This window comes from Aquarana catesbeiana, linkage group LG02, assembly GCF_042186555.1.
Source record: "Aquarana catesbeiana isolate 2022-GZ linkage group LG02, ASM4218655v1, whole genome shotgun sequence".
NCBI classification, from domain to species: domain Eukaryota; kingdom Metazoa; phylum Chordata; class Amphibia; order Anura; family Ranidae; genus Aquarana; species Aquarana catesbeiana.
The window spans coordinates 237,381,030-237,403,178 of NC_133325.1; the positions used below are offsets into that span (position 1 = coordinate 237,381,030).

At 40.7% G+C, this 22,149-nt stretch overlaps 1 protein-coding gene across 1 annotated transcript in view; it reads left to right on the forward strand.

Annotated features, from left to right (window-relative positions):
• Positions 1 to 318: 318 nt before the first annotated feature.
• The window catches only part of KLF5 (KLF transcription factor 5), a 32,662-nt gene continuing 10,831 nt past the window's right edge, over positions 319 to 22,149 (forward strand). The window contains exons 1-3 of the mRNA XM_073614258.1: positions 319 to 650; positions 3,951 to 4,803; positions 13,573 to 13,632. Coding sequence (XP_073470359.1) covers positions 462 to 650; positions 3,951 to 4,803; positions 13,573 to 13,632 — 1,102 coding nt within the window. The 5' untranslated portion in view covers positions 319 to 461. The remainder of the gene's footprint in view (positions 651 to 3,950; positions 4,804 to 13,572; positions 13,633 to 22,149) is intronic.

The following is a 22,149-nucleotide window of genomic DNA, read 5'->3' on the forward strand; positions in this document are numbered from 1 at the left end:
CATTTTCAATGCTTAACTAAACACGCTGAAGCTCGAAATTGATTGGTTACTGTAGCCAGCTGTAAATTGCTCTCACTGTGTATAATGTGGTGTTGTCTCTCCTCCTTATATGAGGTATGTGTTGTGTCCTCCATGTGTACAGCTGATAATAATAATAATCCTCCCTGTATCCTGTGCTGTCAGTTCAAGGGATCCCGGGTCCATTGGCGCCCTCCACCCTCCCCATCCACCTCACACCCACACAGCGCCGCCCCTCCACTCGCAGCGGATTGGCCGGGGTGGTATGGAAGCCCCTCCCTGTGTCCGGCCCCGGAATAAAGTGGCACACACACACCCTGTACAGGTAGCATCACCGATCCACTGACACCAGCCCGCTCCACACTGTTCTATCGCTTCTTCTCCCGGCCCGCGGCGGTCTCGCCCTCCTCCAACTCTGCTGGACTAGCTGCACACAACACACGATGGCCACCACGGTGCTGACCATGAGTAGCAGGATGGGGCGCCTGGACGAACCGGTCTTCACACAACTCAAACCTGTGCTTGGGAATGGGGGGCAACCGCCCAATAGAGGGGATCCCTCCTCCGGGGGAGCGATCTTCCCAGAGGACATGCACAAGAGTTCCCGGCTATTACCCGAGGACATGGCACAGGTAAGGGACAGAGCCTGGGCATCAGGTGCACAGCCCGACCTCCTCCCTTCTACACCCATCTCATGCACACCGATCTCCTGTACACCGATCTCCTATACCCCGATCTCCTATACCCCGATCTCATGCACACCGATATCCTGTACACCGATCTCCTGTACACCGATCTCCTATACACCGATCTCCTGTACACCGATCTCCTATACCCCGATCTCCTATACCCCGATCTCATGCACACCGATCTCCTGTACACCGATCTCTTATACACTTATCTCCTATACACCGATCTCCTGTACACCGATCTCCTATACACCGATCTCCTGTACACCGATCTCTTATACACTTATCTCCTATACACCGATCTCCTGTACACCGATCTCCTATACACCGATCTCCTGTACACCGATCTCCTGTACACCGATCTCCTGTACACCGATCTCCTGTACACCGATCTCATATACACCGATCTCCTGTACACCGATCTCTTATACCCCGATCTCCTGTACACCGATCTCCTGTACACCGATCTCCTATACACTGATACCCTGTACACCGATCTCCTGTGCACCGATCTCTATACTGATCCCCTGTATACCGATCTCCTATACACTGATCTCCTCTATACTGATCCCCTGTGCACCGATCTCCTTTCCACCGATCTCCTCTATACTGATCCCCTGTACACCGACCCCTATACACCGATCTCCTTTATACGGATCCCCTGTGCACCGATCTCCTATACACCAATCTCCTGTGCACCGATCTCCTCTATACGGATCTCCTGTGCACCGAACTCCTCTATACTGATCTCCTGTGCACCGATCTCCTGTATTATCATATAGGTGACATGGAGCGATCACCCCATACTCATCCCGTTACACTGCACGGGGAGCAACTGGCCGCCTATCCCCCCCCCACACACACACAACAGCTGGCCGTGCTAAATCCACACTGACCGCAAAGTGTGCGCCCTGTGCCCGGACTGTGTGTAATGGGGGGGGGGTCTCCTGTACACATCACACACCGGGGGATAATAGAAGAAGAATACAGGGCGAACATTCCCACGTGTGTATATATATTGTATGCGTGTGCCCATTTATTACCTATGCAAGGGGTATGTGTGTGTTATTATTATAATTGTTACATTCTCTCTTTTTATTAGTATTATTATTATTGTTACATTCTTTCTTTCTCTGCCCCCCTCTCTCTTTCTCTTTCTCTCTCCCTCTCATTCTTTCTTTCTCTCTTTTGTTGGTCTTATGCACGCTGGACATTTTTAACATGGTTGTTAGGGGCATCTGACATTTTTTTTCTGCCTGTAAATGCCCCTACATGTTATCTTATGTGTCCATGCACACATGGCATTTACAAGCAGAAAAAAACCCACATCCATTGCATTGAGGGCCAGCACCATTTTGCCAGAAAAAAAAAAACACTTGACGCAGTAAACACACATTAATGCTAGGTACATTTTTAGCCCTTGAGTGTTAATTCATTTCAGTGGCCAGGATAAATTATTTTTCTGTCCAATGAAATTATTTCACATCAATGCGCTTACAAGCGTCAAGTGTCTTTTTTTCTGCCAAAACACTGCGACCAGGAGGAAAGGAGCCTAGGAGAGATGGCAAAATGTCCAGTGTGCATGAAGCCTTTCTTTGCCTCTTTCTCTTTCTTTCCCTCTTTTTCTCTTTTTTTCCTCTTTCTTTTTCTTTCCTTCTTTCTCTTTCTCTTTCTTTCCCTCTCTTTCTTTCTGTTCCTCTTTCCTTTTCTTTCCCTCTTTCTCTTTCTTTCCCCTTCTCTCTTTCTCTGTCTCCCTCTTTCTCCCTGCCCCCTCTCTCTATCCCCCCCCCCATTCTCGCTGTCTCTACCTCCCCTCTCCATATCTCTTTCTCTCTACCCCCCCCCCCCCCCTCGTTCTATCACCCCCCCCTCTCCCCTTTCTCATGATATAGCAGTGAGATATAGGAGAAGTATAACTGGCGTTGCCCATACAGTGTGTCTTCCTATCATTATGAAATCTGCATGCTCTGACTCCACACCATGCTGTGTAACTCCCTTCTGTTGAGCGCTTTCAAACAGGAGCTGCGGGTGTTTTGTTTTTTGGGCAGAGACGTCTTCCCCCTCCATGCTGATTCCCAGTGAATTCTTACACTTGTTTTCCATTTGTCAGCTGATTCATTTTGGAGAATGCTGAGGGGATTAGGAATGACAGATTTTACAGTGCAAGGGGGAATGTAGCATTTGTCCATTGAAGAGTACATGATAAATGTTTTTCTGATGACTGTACTGGTAATATCAGCCTGCAGCCACCCACGGCCTACAATGCACCACTTGTGATCGGCAGATCTGCTTGATATGTATCTGGACACAGATTATATATATATATATATATATATATATATATATATATATATATATATATATATATATATATATACTGCACAGGCATTGATTACTTCTTCACCTTACACAATTAGTATTGTTTTTTTGAGAACTAAGTGGGTCATGCTGGACCGGGGGTGGCCAAACAATGTCATTACTATCAGTCTGGAGAGTTCTGTGGCCAAAATGATATCCTTTTTTTATCATTCAACTTTTATTGAAAGGGATAAAGAAAGGATGCACAATACGCAGGTCATATATCCTTTTTTTCAAAATATTTATTTATTTCAAGTATTTATATAGCACCGTCAATTTACATTTACAGTGTACAGTCACATCAGCCCCTGCCCTTAGGGAGGTTACAATCTAAAGTCTCTATCTCATATACGCACACACTAGGGCCAAAATACCTACCAGGATGTCCTTGGAGTGTTGGAAGAAACCCACACAAGCACAGGCAGGACATGCAAACTCCATGCAGTTGGTGTCCTCACTGGGATTCAAATATAGGGACCTCAGTGTTACAAGGCAGAAATACCAACCACTGTACTGCCCATCTTATTTATCCTTTACTTTATACTTCATATATGTTACTTTTATTTTATTTCTTATGCCCTGGGAGAAAAGGGAAAGTAATGTTTGACTGTCATTTCGTGACGGCTGCCATGTACAGTACCCCAGTTTTTCTAGATAGCTCCTCCAAACAAAAATTAGCTGGGGTCTATCCAGCTTGCCGTTTTTTTTTTTTTTTTTATATTTTCAAATTGTCCCAATGGGATGTGTCCTGAGAAAAAAGAAAGGCGTGGATCAGTTATACCTGTGACAACATTTGCTTATTATAAGTGGAATATAATTGGCATGCAGCATGTTATTTTAATTTTCAGTACATGTAAATAATTGATGTTCTTCTTTCATCTGCAGACTAGATACGAAATGGATAAGTATCTTTCACCTCACGCAGCTTCAGTTTGCATGATCCAAGAGCAGAAGAAATACAGGCGGGACAGTGCATCGGGTATTGATCAGTTCTTCAGTGACAGCGATGGACTGCCTTACAGTATCAACATGAACGTTTTCCTCCCGGACATCACTCATCTCAGAACAAACTTGTACAAGGCTCAGAGGCCTACAGTCACCCACATTAAGACGGAACCTCCTTTCAGCCAGCAGAGCGAACAAGTGGCCACTCAGCCTCTTCCAGAATTTAACAGCATCTTCAGCAACCACCAGAACACAGATCTAAATAACATTTACATCAAACAAGAGATGCCATCGCCAGAAATCCAGATCCCCATCAACCACCAGCACGGTCAGCTGTATCAATTGTTGAGTTCGTCAGATATGGACCTGAGTTCCACAAATCAGACAGGGGTGATGGACACTATGAGCAATGCTTCCTTGTCTACAGAACTAACTGGAGGATTCAACACACTCCCCACCCCTGTAACACAGACTGCAATGAAGACATTTCAGGGCATTCCCCAATGTTCCTATAATATGCATGGGCAGTTCATGCAACAGCAAGAAGGGACCTACTTTCCACCTTCCCCTCCCAGCTCAGAACCTGGTAGCCCAGATCGGCAAGCAGAACTGCTCCAGAGCTTAAATCCACCACCTTCTTACGCAGCCACCATTGCTTCCAAAATGGCCATACACAATCCCGCCTTAACTACTCCAGTTCAAATGTCACCTGCAACCATCCAGTCTGTTCGCTACAACCGCAGAAACAATCCAGACTTGGAGAAAAGACGAATTCACTATTGTGATTATCCCGGTAAGATGGAGCTTGTAGTTTACAACATACTAAGATAATATGAGACTGTTGTATGTTATCTACACACTATGAGAAAAGAATTCTTCTCTAAACTATTCATTTCATTTCTGGTATCAGATGGGTAAAATTAAACCTTTGCCTCCTTGGGGCTCATGAATAGGGCCATGTCAGGTGCATAGCCATGCACAGCCATTGACTTCCAAAGGCGACTGTACACAGCACATTTGGGCTCCCTGGCAGGGAGACACACCTGAATTTATGCTATGCAGCCAGATATGGCTATGTGCATAAGCCCTTTATTGGCTCTCACATTTCACTTTGCACTTGCGTCTGAACTTGCTTTCCTCATAGACTTCATTGTCTGATTAGCACCTTGGGAGTAGTGATGAGCTTGGGTGAGTTTGGACCAGGATCCATGCCCACAAGGAAGTTGTCATCTGTACAGTCTTCTGCAGCTGAGCATTGCCATGCCACAGCCCCACATATACAAGGGGCGTGTATACACAAGGCTGCAGAGTGAGGATTGCACCAGCTGCAGATGATTGGCCCATACAGGTGACAGCTACCCAATAAACTTGCACACGTTGGTTTGAATCCTTGTCCTAACATGCTGGAGCTCATCACTGATTGGGAGCAGCAAGAGAAGATGACAGCTTCACGGTTGAATTTATCATTTCACTTCAGGTAAAAAAAAAATATTTTGATATTGGAACCTTTTCAAAATTTTATTGTTGTAGAATTGGTTTTAAAACTATATTTTTGTTGAAGATGATCTTCACTTAATTTTACACTGTGCAGTCCTTCCTATAAAAAAAGACCAAGTTGTGGAAGGGATTTGGGGACACACCCTGCAATGCTATAGTATACCATAGGATCTCTGAAGAGCTAGCCTTTAGTACCTTAACTGAGGTTGTTACATTAAAACGGAAATAAACTCACTGATTTAAAGATGAATTTAGGAAATTAGACAAAATGTACCCTTTCAGTGCCACCGATACCCAACCCTGCAAGAACATTTAATTGTGCACTGGAATAGTTGAATGCTAGTTTAGACTAGGGATGGAGGTATAAGGTGTAATACTTAATCTATGCCTCAGTCTGACAGGTTCTAGCCCTGTTCTCTTTCACATTAAAGCTTCAGTCTGTGGTCGGTCTTTCTACATCATCATGTACAATGCAGGGCTAATAAGATTGCATTGTACTTGCAAAAGACCAGCATGCAACTGCAGATGAGAGCACCATAGGGAGGCCGTGGCAATGGATTGAAGGAACATGCCAGAGACAGGAGTAGGGAAGGTATTACACCTCATTTCTGCACTCCTAAACTAAATGAACATTTAACCTTTGCAATTTAGCATGACCCAGGACAGATTTAGTTTAATTCCTGGAGTTTTGCTTTAGCTGTTTCTCAAAACAACTACATTTCATGTCACAGTTGCTAGTGTGCTTTAGTTAGGTCTCAAGTGAACTTTCAAGCCTGCCAAGGGATGGAGACATAGCTGTGTAGCAGAATGTCAACAGTCAATCTAGAGGCTAAGATGGCACCATCCTTGGCTGTAAAGCATTGGAGGGTTTAGTTCTTCATTAAACTGGAACTACAGTCTGCAAAATACTGACCTCCAGCAATGTAACTGCTGGAAGCCTTGCCAGCTGCTAACATCTTTTCCTCAGGCTTCTTCCAGGTGTTGGGTTTTTGGCCTCTTGAGGATGCCATGACTCCCGCACATGCGCACAAGACTCATTCATCCCAGCACATAGTCACCGTGCCGAGAATGTATGCTGAGCCGTGCATACGCATCTCAGTGTACATTTAATAGAAGACTGTGAACAGACGAGCATGTTTTTTTATTTCAGAAGAGAGATAGCATGTCTCTTCTGCAGTGAAAAGCTGCCTGCACACAGTTTTTTTTTAAGTGAAGTGCACATGTAGGCACCCCACTCTTGGCAGTCTGTCAGGAGTTCACGTAAACCTAGTCACTAGAACTTTTGTCTAATCTCTAAATGTGTTATTGTAGTTATAAAAGTGGTTTCCATATTTCTGACTCTAATTATCATAAAAAAATGCCTGTTTATTATGCGAAGGTCTTTGTGCAGGTACTTTTTTTTTAGGTGACAACTCTCTTTAACTGTCTCCCAGTTGTGTTCCTGTGTTGCTATCCTATCACACAGGCTTCTGATGGAGACAACAATGGCTGTGTGAATGCACATTGCACTGTCACCATCAAAAAACTCGCTGGAATCAGAAATTTCATGCAGCCAGGATAGATGTGGCTGTGGGAACTGTGATGCAACAAAAGATGAAAATAAGGAGAAAATGGTATTTTATTATAGAATAACTATGTCAGTTTTTACAATACACAATGCTTTAGCAAACTAAATGTCATTCATTTAGGGTTCACATCTGCTTTAACTGTGTCCTCAGACCCCACTGTACCCTGGCATAAGCAATGTCTGGCCATGGCTTGATACTATTTAGGACATATATATGTACAGTGAGATGACACTAATAGGGTTATGGTATGCCTATATATCAAGAATAATGTACAGGTGAATGTGAGAGATGGCATCACTAAGGGAGCTAGGGAGGAGGTGGAATCCCTATAGGTAGAGCTCCAAAGGGATGAAGCTAAGGGGAAAGTAATACTGGGCGTATGCTATAGGCCCCCTAACCTGAGGGAGGAGGGGGAGATGGATCTCCTATCACAAGTTGGATTAGCAGCAAGGATGGGAAGTGTTATCATAATGGCGGATTTTAATTATCCAGACATAGACTGGATGGAGGAAACCACGCATTCGTCTAAGGCTCGCCAGTTACAAAATGTCTTGCAGAACAATTTCATGGTTCAGATGGTAGCTGCACCAACTAGAAATAAAGCGTTACTGGATCTACTGATTACCAGAAATACAGACCTGATCATGGATGTGGAAATACGGGCCAATTTAGGAAACAGTGATCACAGGTCAACTGGCCTCAGTATAAATCACTCAGACAGGAAACATAAGGGGACTACAAAGACACTGAATTTCAAAAGAGCCAACTTCCCTAAACTATGAACCTTGTTAGAAGGCATGAATTGGGATAAAATCTTAGGAACAAAGCACTCGGAGAAGAGATGGGTTTGCTTTAAGAGCATATTAAATAAGGGCATTAGCCAATGCATCCCATTGGGTAATAAATTTAAAAGAGCGAACAAAAGTCCTGGATGGCTTAACTCCAATGTAAAAATGCATATAAAAAAAGGAGAAGGCCTTCAAAAAATACAAGGTTGAGGGATCATCATCGGCATTCAGACTTTATAAAGAATGCAACAAGAAATGTAAGGGTGCAATTAGGGCGGCTAAGATAGAACGCGAAAGACACATAGCAGAGGAGAGTAAAAACAATCCCAAGAAATTCTTTAAGTATGTAAATAGTAAAAAAAGGGAGAACAGACCGTATTGGCCCCATAAAGAGTGAGGAAGGACATCTGGTTACAAAGGATGCGGAGATGACAAAGGTATTACATTTATTCTTCTCAGTCTTCACGAAGGAATCGGGGGGCTTCAGTAACCAAAACTGCAGTGTTTATCCTTATGACACATCACAGGAAGCACCTCCATGGTTAACAGAGGACAGAATTAAAATTAGACTTGGGAAACTTAACATTAATAAATCACCGGGACCAGATGGCTTGCATCCGAGGGTACTTAGGGAACTCAGTCAAGTAATTGCCAGACCATTGTTCCTAATCTTTACTGACACTCTACTGACTGGAATGGTACCAGATGATTGGAGAAAAGCCAATGTAGCACCAATATTTAAAAAGGACCCAAAATACATCCCTGGGAATTACAGACCAGTTAGCCTAACATCAATAGTACTCAAGCTCTTGGAGGGGATGATATGGGACTATATACAAGATTTTAGTAACGAGAACGGTATCATTAGCAGTAATCAGCATGGATTCATGAAGAATCGTTCTTGCCAAACCAACCTTTTAACCTTCTATGAGGAGGTGAGTTGCCATCTAGATAAAGGAAGGCCTGTAGACGTGGTGTATCTGGATTTTGCAAAAGCATTTGACACAGTTCCCCATACATTTTTACTGTACAAAATAAGGTCCATTGGCATGGACCATAGGGTGAGTACATGCATTGAAAACTGGCTACAAGGACGAGTTCAGAAGGTGGTGATAAATGGGGAGTACTCGGAATGGTCAGAGGTGGGTAATGGGGGTCCCCCAGGGTTCTGTGCTGGGACCAATCCTATTTATTTTGTTCATAAACGACCTGGAGGATGGGGTAAACAGTTCAATCTCTGTATTTGCGGACAATACTAAGCTAAGCAGGGCAATAACTTCTCCGCAGGATGTGGAAACCTTGCAAAAAAGATCTGAACAAATTAATGGGGTGGGCAACTATGTGGCAAATGAGGTTTAATGTAGAAAAATGTAAAATAATGCATTTGAGTGGCAAAAATATGAATGCAATCTATACACTGGGGGGAGAACCTCTGGGGGAATCTAGGATGGAAAAGGACCTGGGGGTCCTTGTAGATGATAGGCTCAGCAATGGCATGCGATGCCAAGCTGCTGCTAATAAAGCAAACAGAATATTGGCATGCATTAAAAAGGGCATCAACTCCAGAGATAAAATTATAATTCTCCCGCTCTACAAGACTCTGGTCCGCCGCACCTGGAGTATGCTGTCCAGTTCTGAGCACCAGTCCTCAGGAAGGATGTACTGGAGCGAGTCCAAAGAAGGGCAACTAAGCTAATAAAGGGTCTGGAGGATATTAGTTATGAGGAAAGGTTGCGAGCACTGAACTGGAGAAGAGACGCTTGAGAGGGGATATGATTTCGATTTATAAATACTGTACTGGTGACCCCACAATAGGGATAAAACTTTTTTGCGGAAGGAAGTTTAACAAGACACGTGGCCACTCATTAAAATGAGAAGAGAAGAGGTTTAACCTTAAACTACGTAGAGGGTTCTTTACTGTAAGAGCGGCAAGGATGTGGAATTCCCTTCCACAGGCGGTGGTCTCAGCGGGGAGCATCGATAGTTTCAAAAAACTATCAGATAAGCACCTGAACGACCACAACAAACAGGGATATACATTGTAATACTGACATACAATCATACACATAGGTTGGACTTGATGGACTTGTGTCTTTTTTCAACCTCACCTACTATGTAACTATGTAACTGCTGTCATGTTTGATCGATGTCACCCAGCTGCTAGATCTCAGTGGTTACCTGAATTTCAAGTAGGGAGATGATTATTGGGAAAATGGAAGAGAAGTGTTATTACCACACAACATATTATGCAGATCAGAGTCCTTTATTCACACCTGGAAATACAATACTGGAGGTGTGATAACACCAGCATGGTTTGGGCTTTGTTGTTCATCAGTCCAGGTAAACAAGTGAAAATATTTTGTACTTATTGTCTGATGTATTTACCTTCAGAGGTGTTTTGGAGGTCCTGCTTCGTTAGTCTGAAGTGTCATAATTTCTTATGTCTGCCAAATAATCCCCTTATTTCCTGCCAAAGTCCTCCTGTCAATCTTCTTCAAGCCTAATAATCCTCTCATAATACAGAAGTTTCAGGGTGTGGCCTTACAGAAGACCAGAGTCGGGGGCATAGGAGAAAAGCAGGTTTAAGAGTAAAAATGATAGGCAAGCGATAAAGTAAATAATATTACTACACTATGATTAATATTAATAGTGCATGCTTGTGTACAATCAAATCAGTGAAAAGAACAGGTATTCAAATTAGGTGTAGACTCTATCTGAATGACATTTAGTTTGCTAAAGCACTGTGTGTCATTAACATGTGCCATATCTTTAAAATAAAACATTTAATTTTACTTTTTTCATCCTTTGCTGCATCCCAGTGCTGATGATATGTGGCAAACTCTTAGCAGCCACTTCCTGTCTATATGCAATGGGTGCATGTCATTTCCTGATGGTGACAACAGTGGACCATGCCTGTGTAATGTGTGTTGAAAAAGTTGCTTGTATTTGGAACCCCTTGTGACAGGGTGACAACACAAGAGCACAAATGGGAGACAGGGCAGAGAGTTGTCACCCAACAACAGGAAGTGCCTGGACAAGGACCTTCATGGCAGGATAACACGGTATTATTCTAATATTTGCAGATTTAAAAATATTGAAAATGACTTTTAAATTTACATTATATGAAATTTTAGTGATTGAGTTTAAATATACTTTCACCCTCTTGCACTGGCTTCCACTACCCCTATAAGGGGTTCTGAAAGAAAGGAAGTAGAGGTGGGCTTCTTAACCATGTGATCACTGTGGTTTGACTGTCACAGGGGCCACATGATTGGGAGCCCCGCTCACTGGCTCCTGATCATAAACGTTGATAGGGAGCTGTTGGTGACAGCTTGGTCACTTTGCTGAGAGCACACTTTCATCACAGAACATTGGAGCAGGCTGATACATATATGCATACAGCCAGCGCTAAGGCTCACTATGCTGACACTTATGTGCATTACACTAGCAGGCTGGGGTTAATTTTGCTTCAAAAATATAGAATACTGTGTGTAACATTAAGTAGATATGTATATACTAAAATCAAATTCTGCATACAAATCCTCCTCGTTCTACTGCAAAAGCCAAGGGTGTGTCATGGCCCAAATCATGTTTGTCATTGCTCTGAATCTGGACTTGGTATAGGCCATAATAGCTATAATGTAGCTGCTTACACAGCTGATGTGTGAGGGGGCATTTCTTGAACAATGTATTGATTTAAAGGGATTTACACTTGTCATCATGTAAACATTAATTACCACTGTAGATTGCGATCAACAACAAAGTTCTGGAAGGTAAAATGTGGGTATTTTGAGTAAAGGTGGGTCTCATGGATAAAGTAAAGTTGAGTTTCTTGGATACAGTAAAGGTGGGTTTCTTGGGTAAGGCAAAGGTGAATCTCTTGGGTAAATTAAAGGTGGGTTTCTTGGTAAGGGGTAAAGGTGGATCTTTTGGGTAAGGTAAAGGTGCGTTTCTTGGGTAGGATAACGGTGGATCTCTTGGGTAAAGTAAAGGTGGGTTTATTGGGTAGGGTAAAGGTTAATCTCTTGAGTGAAATAAAGGTGGGTTTCTTGAGTAAGGTAAAAGTAGATCTCTTGGGTAAAGTAAAGGTGGGTTTCCTGGGTAAGGGTAAAGGCAGGTCTCTTGTGTAAAGTAATGTTGGGCTTCTTGGTTAAGGGTAAAGGTGGGTCTCTTGTGTAAAGTAAAGGTGGGTTTCTTGGTTAATGGTAAAGGTGGGTCTTTTGGATAAGGTAAAGTTGGGGGCTTTTTATCTTAGGATAAATGGTTAGTTGGAAAACCCCTCATAAGCATTAACCACTACCCAGCCATTTAAACCCCTGTTTCTAAGCCACAATGAAAGTAGGGCCCAGAGTGCAAGGAAGTAGAATTGTTCCATAAATCTGGTACTAAGGAAGGTCTAATGTCTGTCTTGAGATAGTGTACATTTTATAGGTGTTCACAAAATCGCATAAAATCCTTTGTATCCTGTAACTTTTGATTTTCTGTTCAAGAGGTTTTGTATGATGTAAAACTATATCTTACTGAGCCATGTAAATAGCTATTCGATTTAACAGCTTTAGTTTCATTTTATAGAAGCAGCAGTAAACCTGGTTTAGCTGTGTAGTTGTATACTCAATTGTATACTCAATTCTAGTCAAATGGAAATACAGTTCTCTTTCATACATTTTTAATTTAAACGTTAATACATTAATATTTCATTCTAGTTGTAAGCATAAACATAATCTTTGAACAAATACAAAGCTACGGTCAAATTATGTTCCATAAGAGCAAAAAATTTGAAGTGGTATCTTAGGGAACAGAATCTCTTCCAGATGTAGAAGCCGTTTTGATGCAAACTATTGGTCCATCTGCTACTTTCACAATGTATGGAGATGAAGGGACCAGAGTCCACAATTTTTGGACACTAAAGTCAATGAAAATGTTCATATAATATCATATTGTTTTTTATCATGAGTTCAGAGATGGGTCACAGAATATAGACTGAATGATGCTTTCTTTATAGGGGAAAAAACAGTTATGGCATAAAAACAAACAATTCCTATTTACCTTTATGGCCATGTTATTCTATTTTTATAGCAATCTAAGAAAGATCAGTTAGAGATATCCTATAGCTTTTCTATTGCTGACATTAAACGTTAATTAATGAATCATGCTTGTTTCATTGGCTCCATTCAGGCAGGCTAATAAAGAGAGAAAGCTCTGTGACATAGTATTGCGAATCTGAAAAATGACAATGAATTTAATAGACTATGGAAAGAATGCAGTAAATTTCAATGTAACAATCCCTACTTTCCTTTTGGCTCTGGCCAAGTAACGATAAACTGTGCTGTACTGGAAGCTTCCCAGGTATTTTTAGAATGCAAGAATGCAGATGAATCCGTGTGCCTAGGAATAACTCTGATAAATAAGTCGGCATAATACGAATAAATATATATACACACACATCCTGACAAACTCCATCTGTTGTAAGGTTAATGAAGGCAGTGGGTCTTTCTATTCGGGGCAGTGCAGGAATGTTTTACTGAAAGTGTGATACATTTCTATAGACTGTGCAGTTTTTTACGCCTGTTTACTGGCAACCAGTGAGGTCTGTTCTGTATTTTAGAAACCTATTGACATTTTTTTTTTTTTTTTTACTTTTGACTTTAGAAAATAAATTACCGGTTTTTATTGTATTCACCATGCACTTCTTTTGTTTTCTTATTCCAGGCTGCACAAAAGTGTATACAAAGTCATCCCATTTGAAAGCTCACCTGAGAACACATACTGGTATGTGCATTTAATGTTCATTTTAATGGCTGAGTAAATATTATTCATAGAAACCTTCCCTTTTTGAAGTTTGTGTATTCAGTATGCCCCCCCCCCCCCCACTCTTTAAGTCACTTATTCAGGGCTAATTTAGTCAGACACTTTATTCACTGAGACAGTTAAATTAAATCACCTGGCTTTATATGTGTCCGACAATGGATATACTTAAAGGTCATGCTGCCTTGTGTCCATATGCATGATAACTTATTTTCCCTACTGGCTCTGTCTCTCTTATCCACATGATTATTTATGCAGAGCTGTCTACCAGTGCTAGTGGATTGCATTTGATTTTGATGCAGAGCTCCTGTCATGCTGTAGAGTTAATTACTAGTGATGAGTGACTTGGTTTGCAAAGTGGCAGATAACATTTTTGTATTCACCTTTATATATACAGTATTCACTGCAGAAAATCTGAATTGTAATTAATGATTTAAGTGGGGTACACACTATGAGAAAATCAGGTGAACAATTGTCCGATTTTCCATGAAGGTGCGTATTGTGATGTAACCGACAATGGTATTAAAGCGGTCCCTTACCCCAACCCTCCCCCTCATTTTTTTTCCCTCTTATCCCCTGCTTACCTTGTTGCGGGTCCTGCACAGATAACATACTCACCCACCCACTGGATCCAGCGTTGTGCTGCTGAGATCCTCCTCCCTTTTGCCCCATGCTCTGTCCCGCGCCATCATCTTCATGCGTGGCGTCATCAGGAAGCCACCAGCTTCCCGATGACATCACCACCACTAGGTCCACCCCCTCCTCTGTTCTCAATGCAAGCTAATGCCTCCTGGGATATGTAATATGCATATCCTAGGAGGCACAGCGGGCAAAGTGCACTTATTTCGCTTAGGCAAATGATGTGCATGGGGGGGGGGGGTCTGGAAGTGTTTTGTTAACAAAAGCCTGTTTTCAGTAGCTTAGGGGAGGAGCGAAAATCAGACATTGTGTTCACATACGATCAAAAATTTCTAGCTTACACCTTTGTTTTTCTTTGTCCGAGCTGTCAGAATCGGCTGTCCAAAGCACTATACTAACAAACAGATAATCCACCAATCATTCCTTGTACAGAAATTCTTCCCATTTTCTTATAGCGTGTACCCAGCTTTACAGTTGCCTACATTCCCGAATTACGCGATACACTGATGATCAAACAAACAAAAATAAGCATTCCTATAACTTAGGAGAGCCACAAAAACAGCACAATTGTGTTACCTAAACTGCAAAGAGTCTTGTGACTCCTGTGAGAAGTTCAGCAATGACAGCCTACATGTTTCTCAAGAATGCTATTAGCAATACTTTTGGATAAGATTTGTTGAGCTCAAAAAAAGCTTTCAGAGTTTCCTTTCCACTTTTATTTTATTTAAGCATTCATAATCACAGAAAAAGTATCAGGTCCATTTTGGAATATATGTTAGGTGCCAGAAGAGGAGGAGCCACATGGTCATAAATTGGCCACACACTGGGGGAGATTTACTAAGACTGGAGCACAGAGAATCTGGCGCAGCTGTGCATAGTAACCAGTCAGCTACTAGGTGTTATTGTCAAAGCTTCATTTAGAAGCTGATTGGTTACTATGAACAGCTGCACCAAATTCTCTGGGCTCCAGTTTTACTAAATCTTCTTCACTGTTTGAATTTAATCTGGCCAAAATTCCTCAGAATACAGTAACTCAGCAGGGGGGTTTGTCAGTTTATTGTAGTTGGATGAATCTGTTCAGTCTGCAGGATGAATGAAGAAATCTAATATTGTATGGCCAACTTTAGAGCACCATGTTACATAGAAATAGAGGGAACTTCCTAAATATATTGTAATCTTCTGAAGAACCGAAACTGGTCAACTGAACATTTTTTTTTTAATGAATTTACCAGATATTTGTGTACTCCTTTTACTTCAAATTAATTCATACTGCCTTTTTATAGTGGGTTTTAGTGATAGATGCCTATTTGCGTAAGTCTGTTTTACCAATGAAGGTATCTAAAAGAGTGTTGTAACCCACCTTGCAAACAAAGATTCATTTTAAAAACAGTTTGAGTAAGCGTTATGTATTGGCCAGCATTTCATTTTTAATTGCCATGCTGTCACTAAAGCTTCAGGCAGTTGTAGCCTTGGAGACCCAATATGGGAACTTCCAAAAGAGAAGATCAAAGCAAAGTCTACAGTTTATAGTATCACATGTTGGGCTACTCTGCTCTTGTTCCACAAGTTTGAATAACCTCTTCCATATATGTTAATAGAGGGATTTAGTACTGTGGTGTGATGTACAACTGCGTTCCTCTCATGGCTAAATGTGCGTTTTGGCTATGCTGGCCTTGTACAAAGTACAAGGAAGGCTTGTGCATTAGTTTACAGTAGTTTCCAACCGTAACACAGTTGAAAAGCTAAATGCTAATTGCTTGTTGAGGAATACTGCACGCCATTATTCTTATAAGCCAGTATACCTCCTAACATTTTAATGCATACCCTTAACCTTATTAATAAAAGAAAATTGCCATATGGCCCAAGTTATAGTCTTGCCTTAGGGCTTCCTTACACTCACATGTTAAAGAATGTATATATAACATATAAAATCAGTTTAGAATTGTGTAATTTTGTAATTGGTAGTATATTAAGGTTTTATTTAAAAGTTAATGGAAGTTAAGATGCACACAGTCATTAGATGACAGTCTCTCAATAGGGCTTACAGAACCTTGTCGAATCACTCTTGTTTTTACTTTAATAAGCTTGTGTCTGCAGCACCCCTCCCTTGTCTCATTGACTTTAAGTGGTGTAGAGGCTGAAGGTTTTTTACCCTAATGCATTCTCTGCATTGAGGTAAGAAAGATTACAAGATTAGCTTGCCCAACCTCCCTAAGTACTTACCGAAACACAATCTCGATCCAGCACTGCGCTTGAGAGCAGCTGCTCTTCAGTGGACATGAAGGCATCAGCAGAAGCTATTGACTCCTGCTGCTGTCAAGCAAATCCAGTGAGGAGAGAGTGGGGGGACAGGGCCAAGTCAGTCTGTGTGTGTCTATAGACACGCAAAGCCTGGCTCGGGAGAGAACCCGCATGTCTGCCCCCATAAAAAAGCACTTGCTATGGGCACAGACTGTAAAGAGGAAGAGGTGGGGGATCCGAGAATGGTATGTTGGATTGTGCCTGAACATCTAACCACTTTCTAGTGTCTATGGCCAATTTTATCACTTGGCAGGGTGACCACTATGAATGGGGTTTCTTTAAATTAATCAGCTCAGTTTTTTTCTAAAAAGAAGATGGCAGTTTGCACATTGGGTGACCATTTGGGTTTATTCCCTTTTGAGAGAGATGGGGCAACAGCTTAGCAGAAGGAAAACTGTTAGTGACCAGAGACGGTTTTTACACCAGTCTGATCACTGTTCCATATGTTGACCCTTGTCTGGGTGTGCCTAATAGACATTTAGAGCTAGTTAGAGCCTTCATCATCTTTCTAAATCCATGCAGATAGACCTGAGAGGACAATCACCCAATTGTGTTATGGTGGCTATACAGTTTTTGTGGGAGGCCCCCAGCCTTGGTGACTGGTCAGTTTTTGGAGAAATGGTAAGAGAACCTGTCACAAAATCTGTTGTCTTCCTGTACACCAGAAATCAACAGCTCAAGCAGTGTCTGCCAGCATGTACCACAGACACCAAAACAGGTACATTTCCTAAATCCCTTTACTTGGCTAGCTTAAAACACTGTTATGCTATAATTACTTTAGGAAATATATGTAAGTTCCAAAAATCTTAAGTTCCTGTAATATTCAGACATGAGGTAAAAATTACATGAAACGTGATTTTGATGATTTCAGATAAGATTTGTGCCATCTTTGCGGTATCTTTCAGTCTGGATATCCTTTTAGAGGATGGAGTTAAAGCAGCAACCCTTTCAGACAAACCAACCTTTTTATTGCTATGGGCAAAAGTTTTTGGTTTTAGGCAGTCCATTTAAATAATATTGTATTTGTGTGTAAAGAGGGTATCTGAAAGCTGGAGGTTGCTATGGAAATTCTAGCTTTGATAATTGAAGCAGTTATCTCTAACAGCCACTGTAAAAAAATAAAAGAACTAGAACAAAGGTCTGTTTAGCAGACTGTTACCATGCTAAACAAAACTGTTCTAAGCAATATGTGTTTTCATAATCCCAGCTTAAACATATTGCTATACAGTGTCCCACACAGTTATTGAGTCATTCCTTTATCTACTAACCTTGGCTCAGCGGAGATCATGGCTAATTTATGGGATTAGCAAAAACCTATTCTTCTGGATGTCTCTGCAGTACTACACAGACAAGAAGTTAGTGTCTAAAGAATCTTCTTGCCTGCTCCCTCCAAGGAAGCATCAAGTTTACCATTCTATATAATGTATACAATATATATATATATATATATATATATATATATATATATATATATATATATATAATGTTTTTAAGTTTTTATTCGTTTTTGGCATACATGCCCGAAACTAACACTAGGTGCTGTAATCGCTTGAGCTTGACCATTCTTTATGCATTGGTCTAAGCCGTGAAAAAAGTAAGTGATATGCTAGGCTTAGGCTGAATTATTCATGGGGGTTGTACACTTCCTAATGTCTTCTCTAATTAACCTTAACAAGTTTAGGTTTCATCAATCAAGCGATGTTTGAATAGTGTGCACAATGGTTCTTAGCACTTATGACTCCATGTTTGTTTTTCTGTTGAGGCAACAAGCCATTTCCAAAGCTTTTTTTATATATATTACGTAGCTTTATCATACAGTATCTGCTTTTATTTCTTAGTACTAGAAACTTTTTTTTTTCTTTTTAATCTTTAAAACACTATTATTAAACTAAGTTGCCTTCAAAGCAAATCCTATATTAATAAGATGGTGCCATGCAATGCAATTTAACAAAGCTTTGTTTAATAGGTCTTAAATGGCCTTGGGGTATTCACCAGTCCTGTTTATCTGGCCAAACTTGTTCTATAGTAATCGCTGACTATTCAAACTGCATTTTCTACCTAATCTTCGTTTCATGACAATGCCTTTAAATCACCTGTGAATGATAACTCCCTTTACAATCTGTCATTTTAAATAAAATAAAAGGCCCGGAGCAAAGTTTGTCTGGCGTAAGGAGTCAAAACACTTTCAGAATTTCTTTTGTATCAAAAACCCCTTCGTCTTTTATTATTTATTCAACCTTGTTGGTCCTTTCAATCAGTTTGAATAGCTCCTAATAGATTTTGTTTCAGAACAAACACAGACAAGCTCTAATGCTCTCTTTAGCTGGGAGAATCCTAGTTCTATGGAGTCTTCAGGATTTCACTAAGAACTAAGCTGGCCAGTTTCTTGGCAGAACTCAGCTTCTTGGGAACATTTTGTTCATTGCAAAATAGCTTTACAACATAGCAGCTTAAAAAGACATAATTACAGAACCTCATCAGAGAGGCTGTTCCTCTAAATAAAATAAATGACCTCCCAATGGAAGAAAGCCGATCTAAAACCAGAGCAGGAGAGAAAGGATGATTTAATGTAGTGCTCGGTTGCATTATTTTATTACCATTTCTATAATATGAGAATATGAGTTTTTCCATTACTTGGTATTTCATTCCAGATTGTCCGCAAATAAAAAGTAAACATCACAAATAAAATATCACACTCATTCTTTAACAAGAAATAAGACATTTTCTGTTTATGCAGTTTCAGTATACTTTGATGTCCTTTACAGATCCTACAAATACAAAACATAGCTTATATCTAACCATACAACAATTTAACAATATCCATAGTCTATTATATTTGCTGCCCTATGGCTTTAGTTACACACAAGTTTAACCGCTTCGTAGCTAAGCCAGTTTAACATAATCATTGCATCTATTAGTAAAGAGTGTGAGGTGTAAGTCTGATTTTTAGGAGAATTTGGGGGGAGGCTGCAAAATTTTAGGGGAACACAGAGTTCTGTTCAGTAGATTAATCTCCTGTTGGTAAATGTCCATTCTACAAGAGGTTTATCTCATGTTACTGAGCTATTGAACTGATTTACAAATTCAGGAAGATGCAAAGTCCAAAAGGTTCTGAAACCCAAGCTCTGGTTATTTCTGCAAGCACATTTGAGAAGAGTGAGGAAGTAAATACAATTTAATCCAGCCAATCTGATTAACTCTGCATCCAGGTTTTTACTCCTAAGTTTTTCTTTAAACTTGCCAACACTCAATCGGCCTATCGAACAATAATCTGCCCCCATAGTGTTTAAATTACTGCTATTTAATTTCCATACAGAAATGTCCACCCTAACGATTCCGTACATATATGAAGATCCTTGAGATCCTTGCGATAAAACTTTTTCTAACTGATGTGGACAGAAGTACCTATAGTGCTTGAGGTGACACAGGACAACTATAGTTAACATGTGGTGCAGTGAACACCTGGAAGTCTGCAGGATGCAAGCCCTTCCCCAATCTGTTGTGATTTCAGCAGTACATTGCTGTAGTGCAGCTTTGATATGTTGGCAGCTAGTAACGTTTAATTTAATGGGGTAAGAGTAGTTTTGTTGGTTCTTCATATATGTCTGCAATTTCTGTCCTAGTGACCTGTGCACATAATTACAAATGAGTAATGATGATGTAGTTGGTAAAGATTTTCTGTGACTCTCGTATTCTTGAAGGGAAGATAGGTACTTTTTCCACAGTTTTTTTGCTGCTCTTTTTTTTTTTAAGTGTGAATACTCTTGTAGCTGAAGGTTAGGGTAAACGTCATCCCTATTGTTTGTATGTGTCAAGAACAGGAGATACCTGAACTTCATCAAGTTACCTGCCAGTTATGTTTAATTAATACACTTGTAGGTGATTTAACAATGATGCTTTCTTATATAATGGCAGCAATGGGTTTTGTCAGCAGTATCCTGCATTATATTTATTTGCCACTTTAGATTTGGTGACTTACAAAAATACATGGCACTTGGAGCAGAAATATGAAATAGCCAAGCCTTTAACTTCGGACTCCTTCAGTCATTACATAATTTGTTTGTTAGCAGAGCACTATACAATTTTAGTTGCCAGTCAACTAATGCAGGAAGATGCAATATATCTAGATGTCAAGATTTCAGCCATGAGACCTCCAAGACCAATCTTTTGATCTCAAAGCTCAGTAAACATCAAACAGAAATAAGCATAATCGTAATGTGAAACATTTCAACTGACCACTAATTGGCGTTGATTTAATAAAGGCAAGTAGACTGTTCACTTTGCAATGGAAGCTTCCCCAGAGTTAAGTGAACGAGGTGAACCTCTGCTGACTTCCATCATCCAATCATATCAAGTGTTTGCACGTGACTGGGTATTCTTTGCAAAGTGAAATTTCATCTCATTCACTAAACTTGAATGAATGAATGAATGAATGATTTGTAAAGCGCTGCAAATGCGAACTGAATCGCCTCAAGGCGCTAACTTGGGAAACTTTCTTTTGAAAAGTGCAACTCCCTTTGCAAAGTGAACAGTCTATTTGCCTTTAATAAATCAATCCTATTGTCTCTATTTCATAGGAAAGAACACCAATTGAACTATGTATTCCCCCGAGTATCCGCAACGACACTCATGCCAAGTTCCTCAAAATTTGGGAACCATGGCTGTTATATGTCTTTTCTACCCTCCCCCCAGCTAGCTTGGGCCACCTGTGAAGTACGGTCCAGATGTTCCCGAACCTTTCTCTTTTCTCCATCTCTTGGTCTCTAGCCTTCTGGCCTTCCTTTCCTTCCTAGACCCCTATCCCTTCTCTAGCTCCCTACTCAGTAGGTGAGCAACCTCCCTCCCTCTTTAGCCTCACCTTTCTGTCTAACTTTCTTCTGTTTTCTGCTCCTCTATCCTTTTAAGTTTAGGCTGTACATTGCACCACCTTTTGGATTTAGAAGGGCATACGGGGTGCCCGTAGTTGTGGGGAACCTCTCTTACGGTATCATTAACACTTATATTTACTACTGCTGTGTTAGCTCTCATTTTTTCTGTTTATATATGTCACCTTATTTTCAATCTTCTTGTGAGCTAATACCTGTTTCAAGCTCAATGCTAGCCTCTGCATGGGTAGAACCTTTGCTTGTTAACCACTTGTTAAACCCGAATAAAAAATATTTTAACAGAACTATGTATTCCCCCAGACATTTTTGAGCAGCCCCAGGCTTTAGCCATTGATGGTTTTCCCCAAAATACAGACCCTCCACAATTATTAAACATAGATGCAATGGTTATTTTAAACCTGGCTTACCTCCTGCGGCGACCAAAGATCTACTCTCTGGTCTACTTTGAAACACTTGCTGGTCACCTAGCAGGGACAAGTTCAGCTTATGACTTGAACGATAACTTGCTGCTTCTATTGGCAGCACAAGATAGTTGAATCATGTTACTGCACTTTAGCAAGCTACAACACTAAGTACAACTATGTTGAGGAGTAAAAAAAAATCCAGCGCTGTGCCATGATGTCATTAATAGTCTAACTTGTTCAGTCTTGATTGC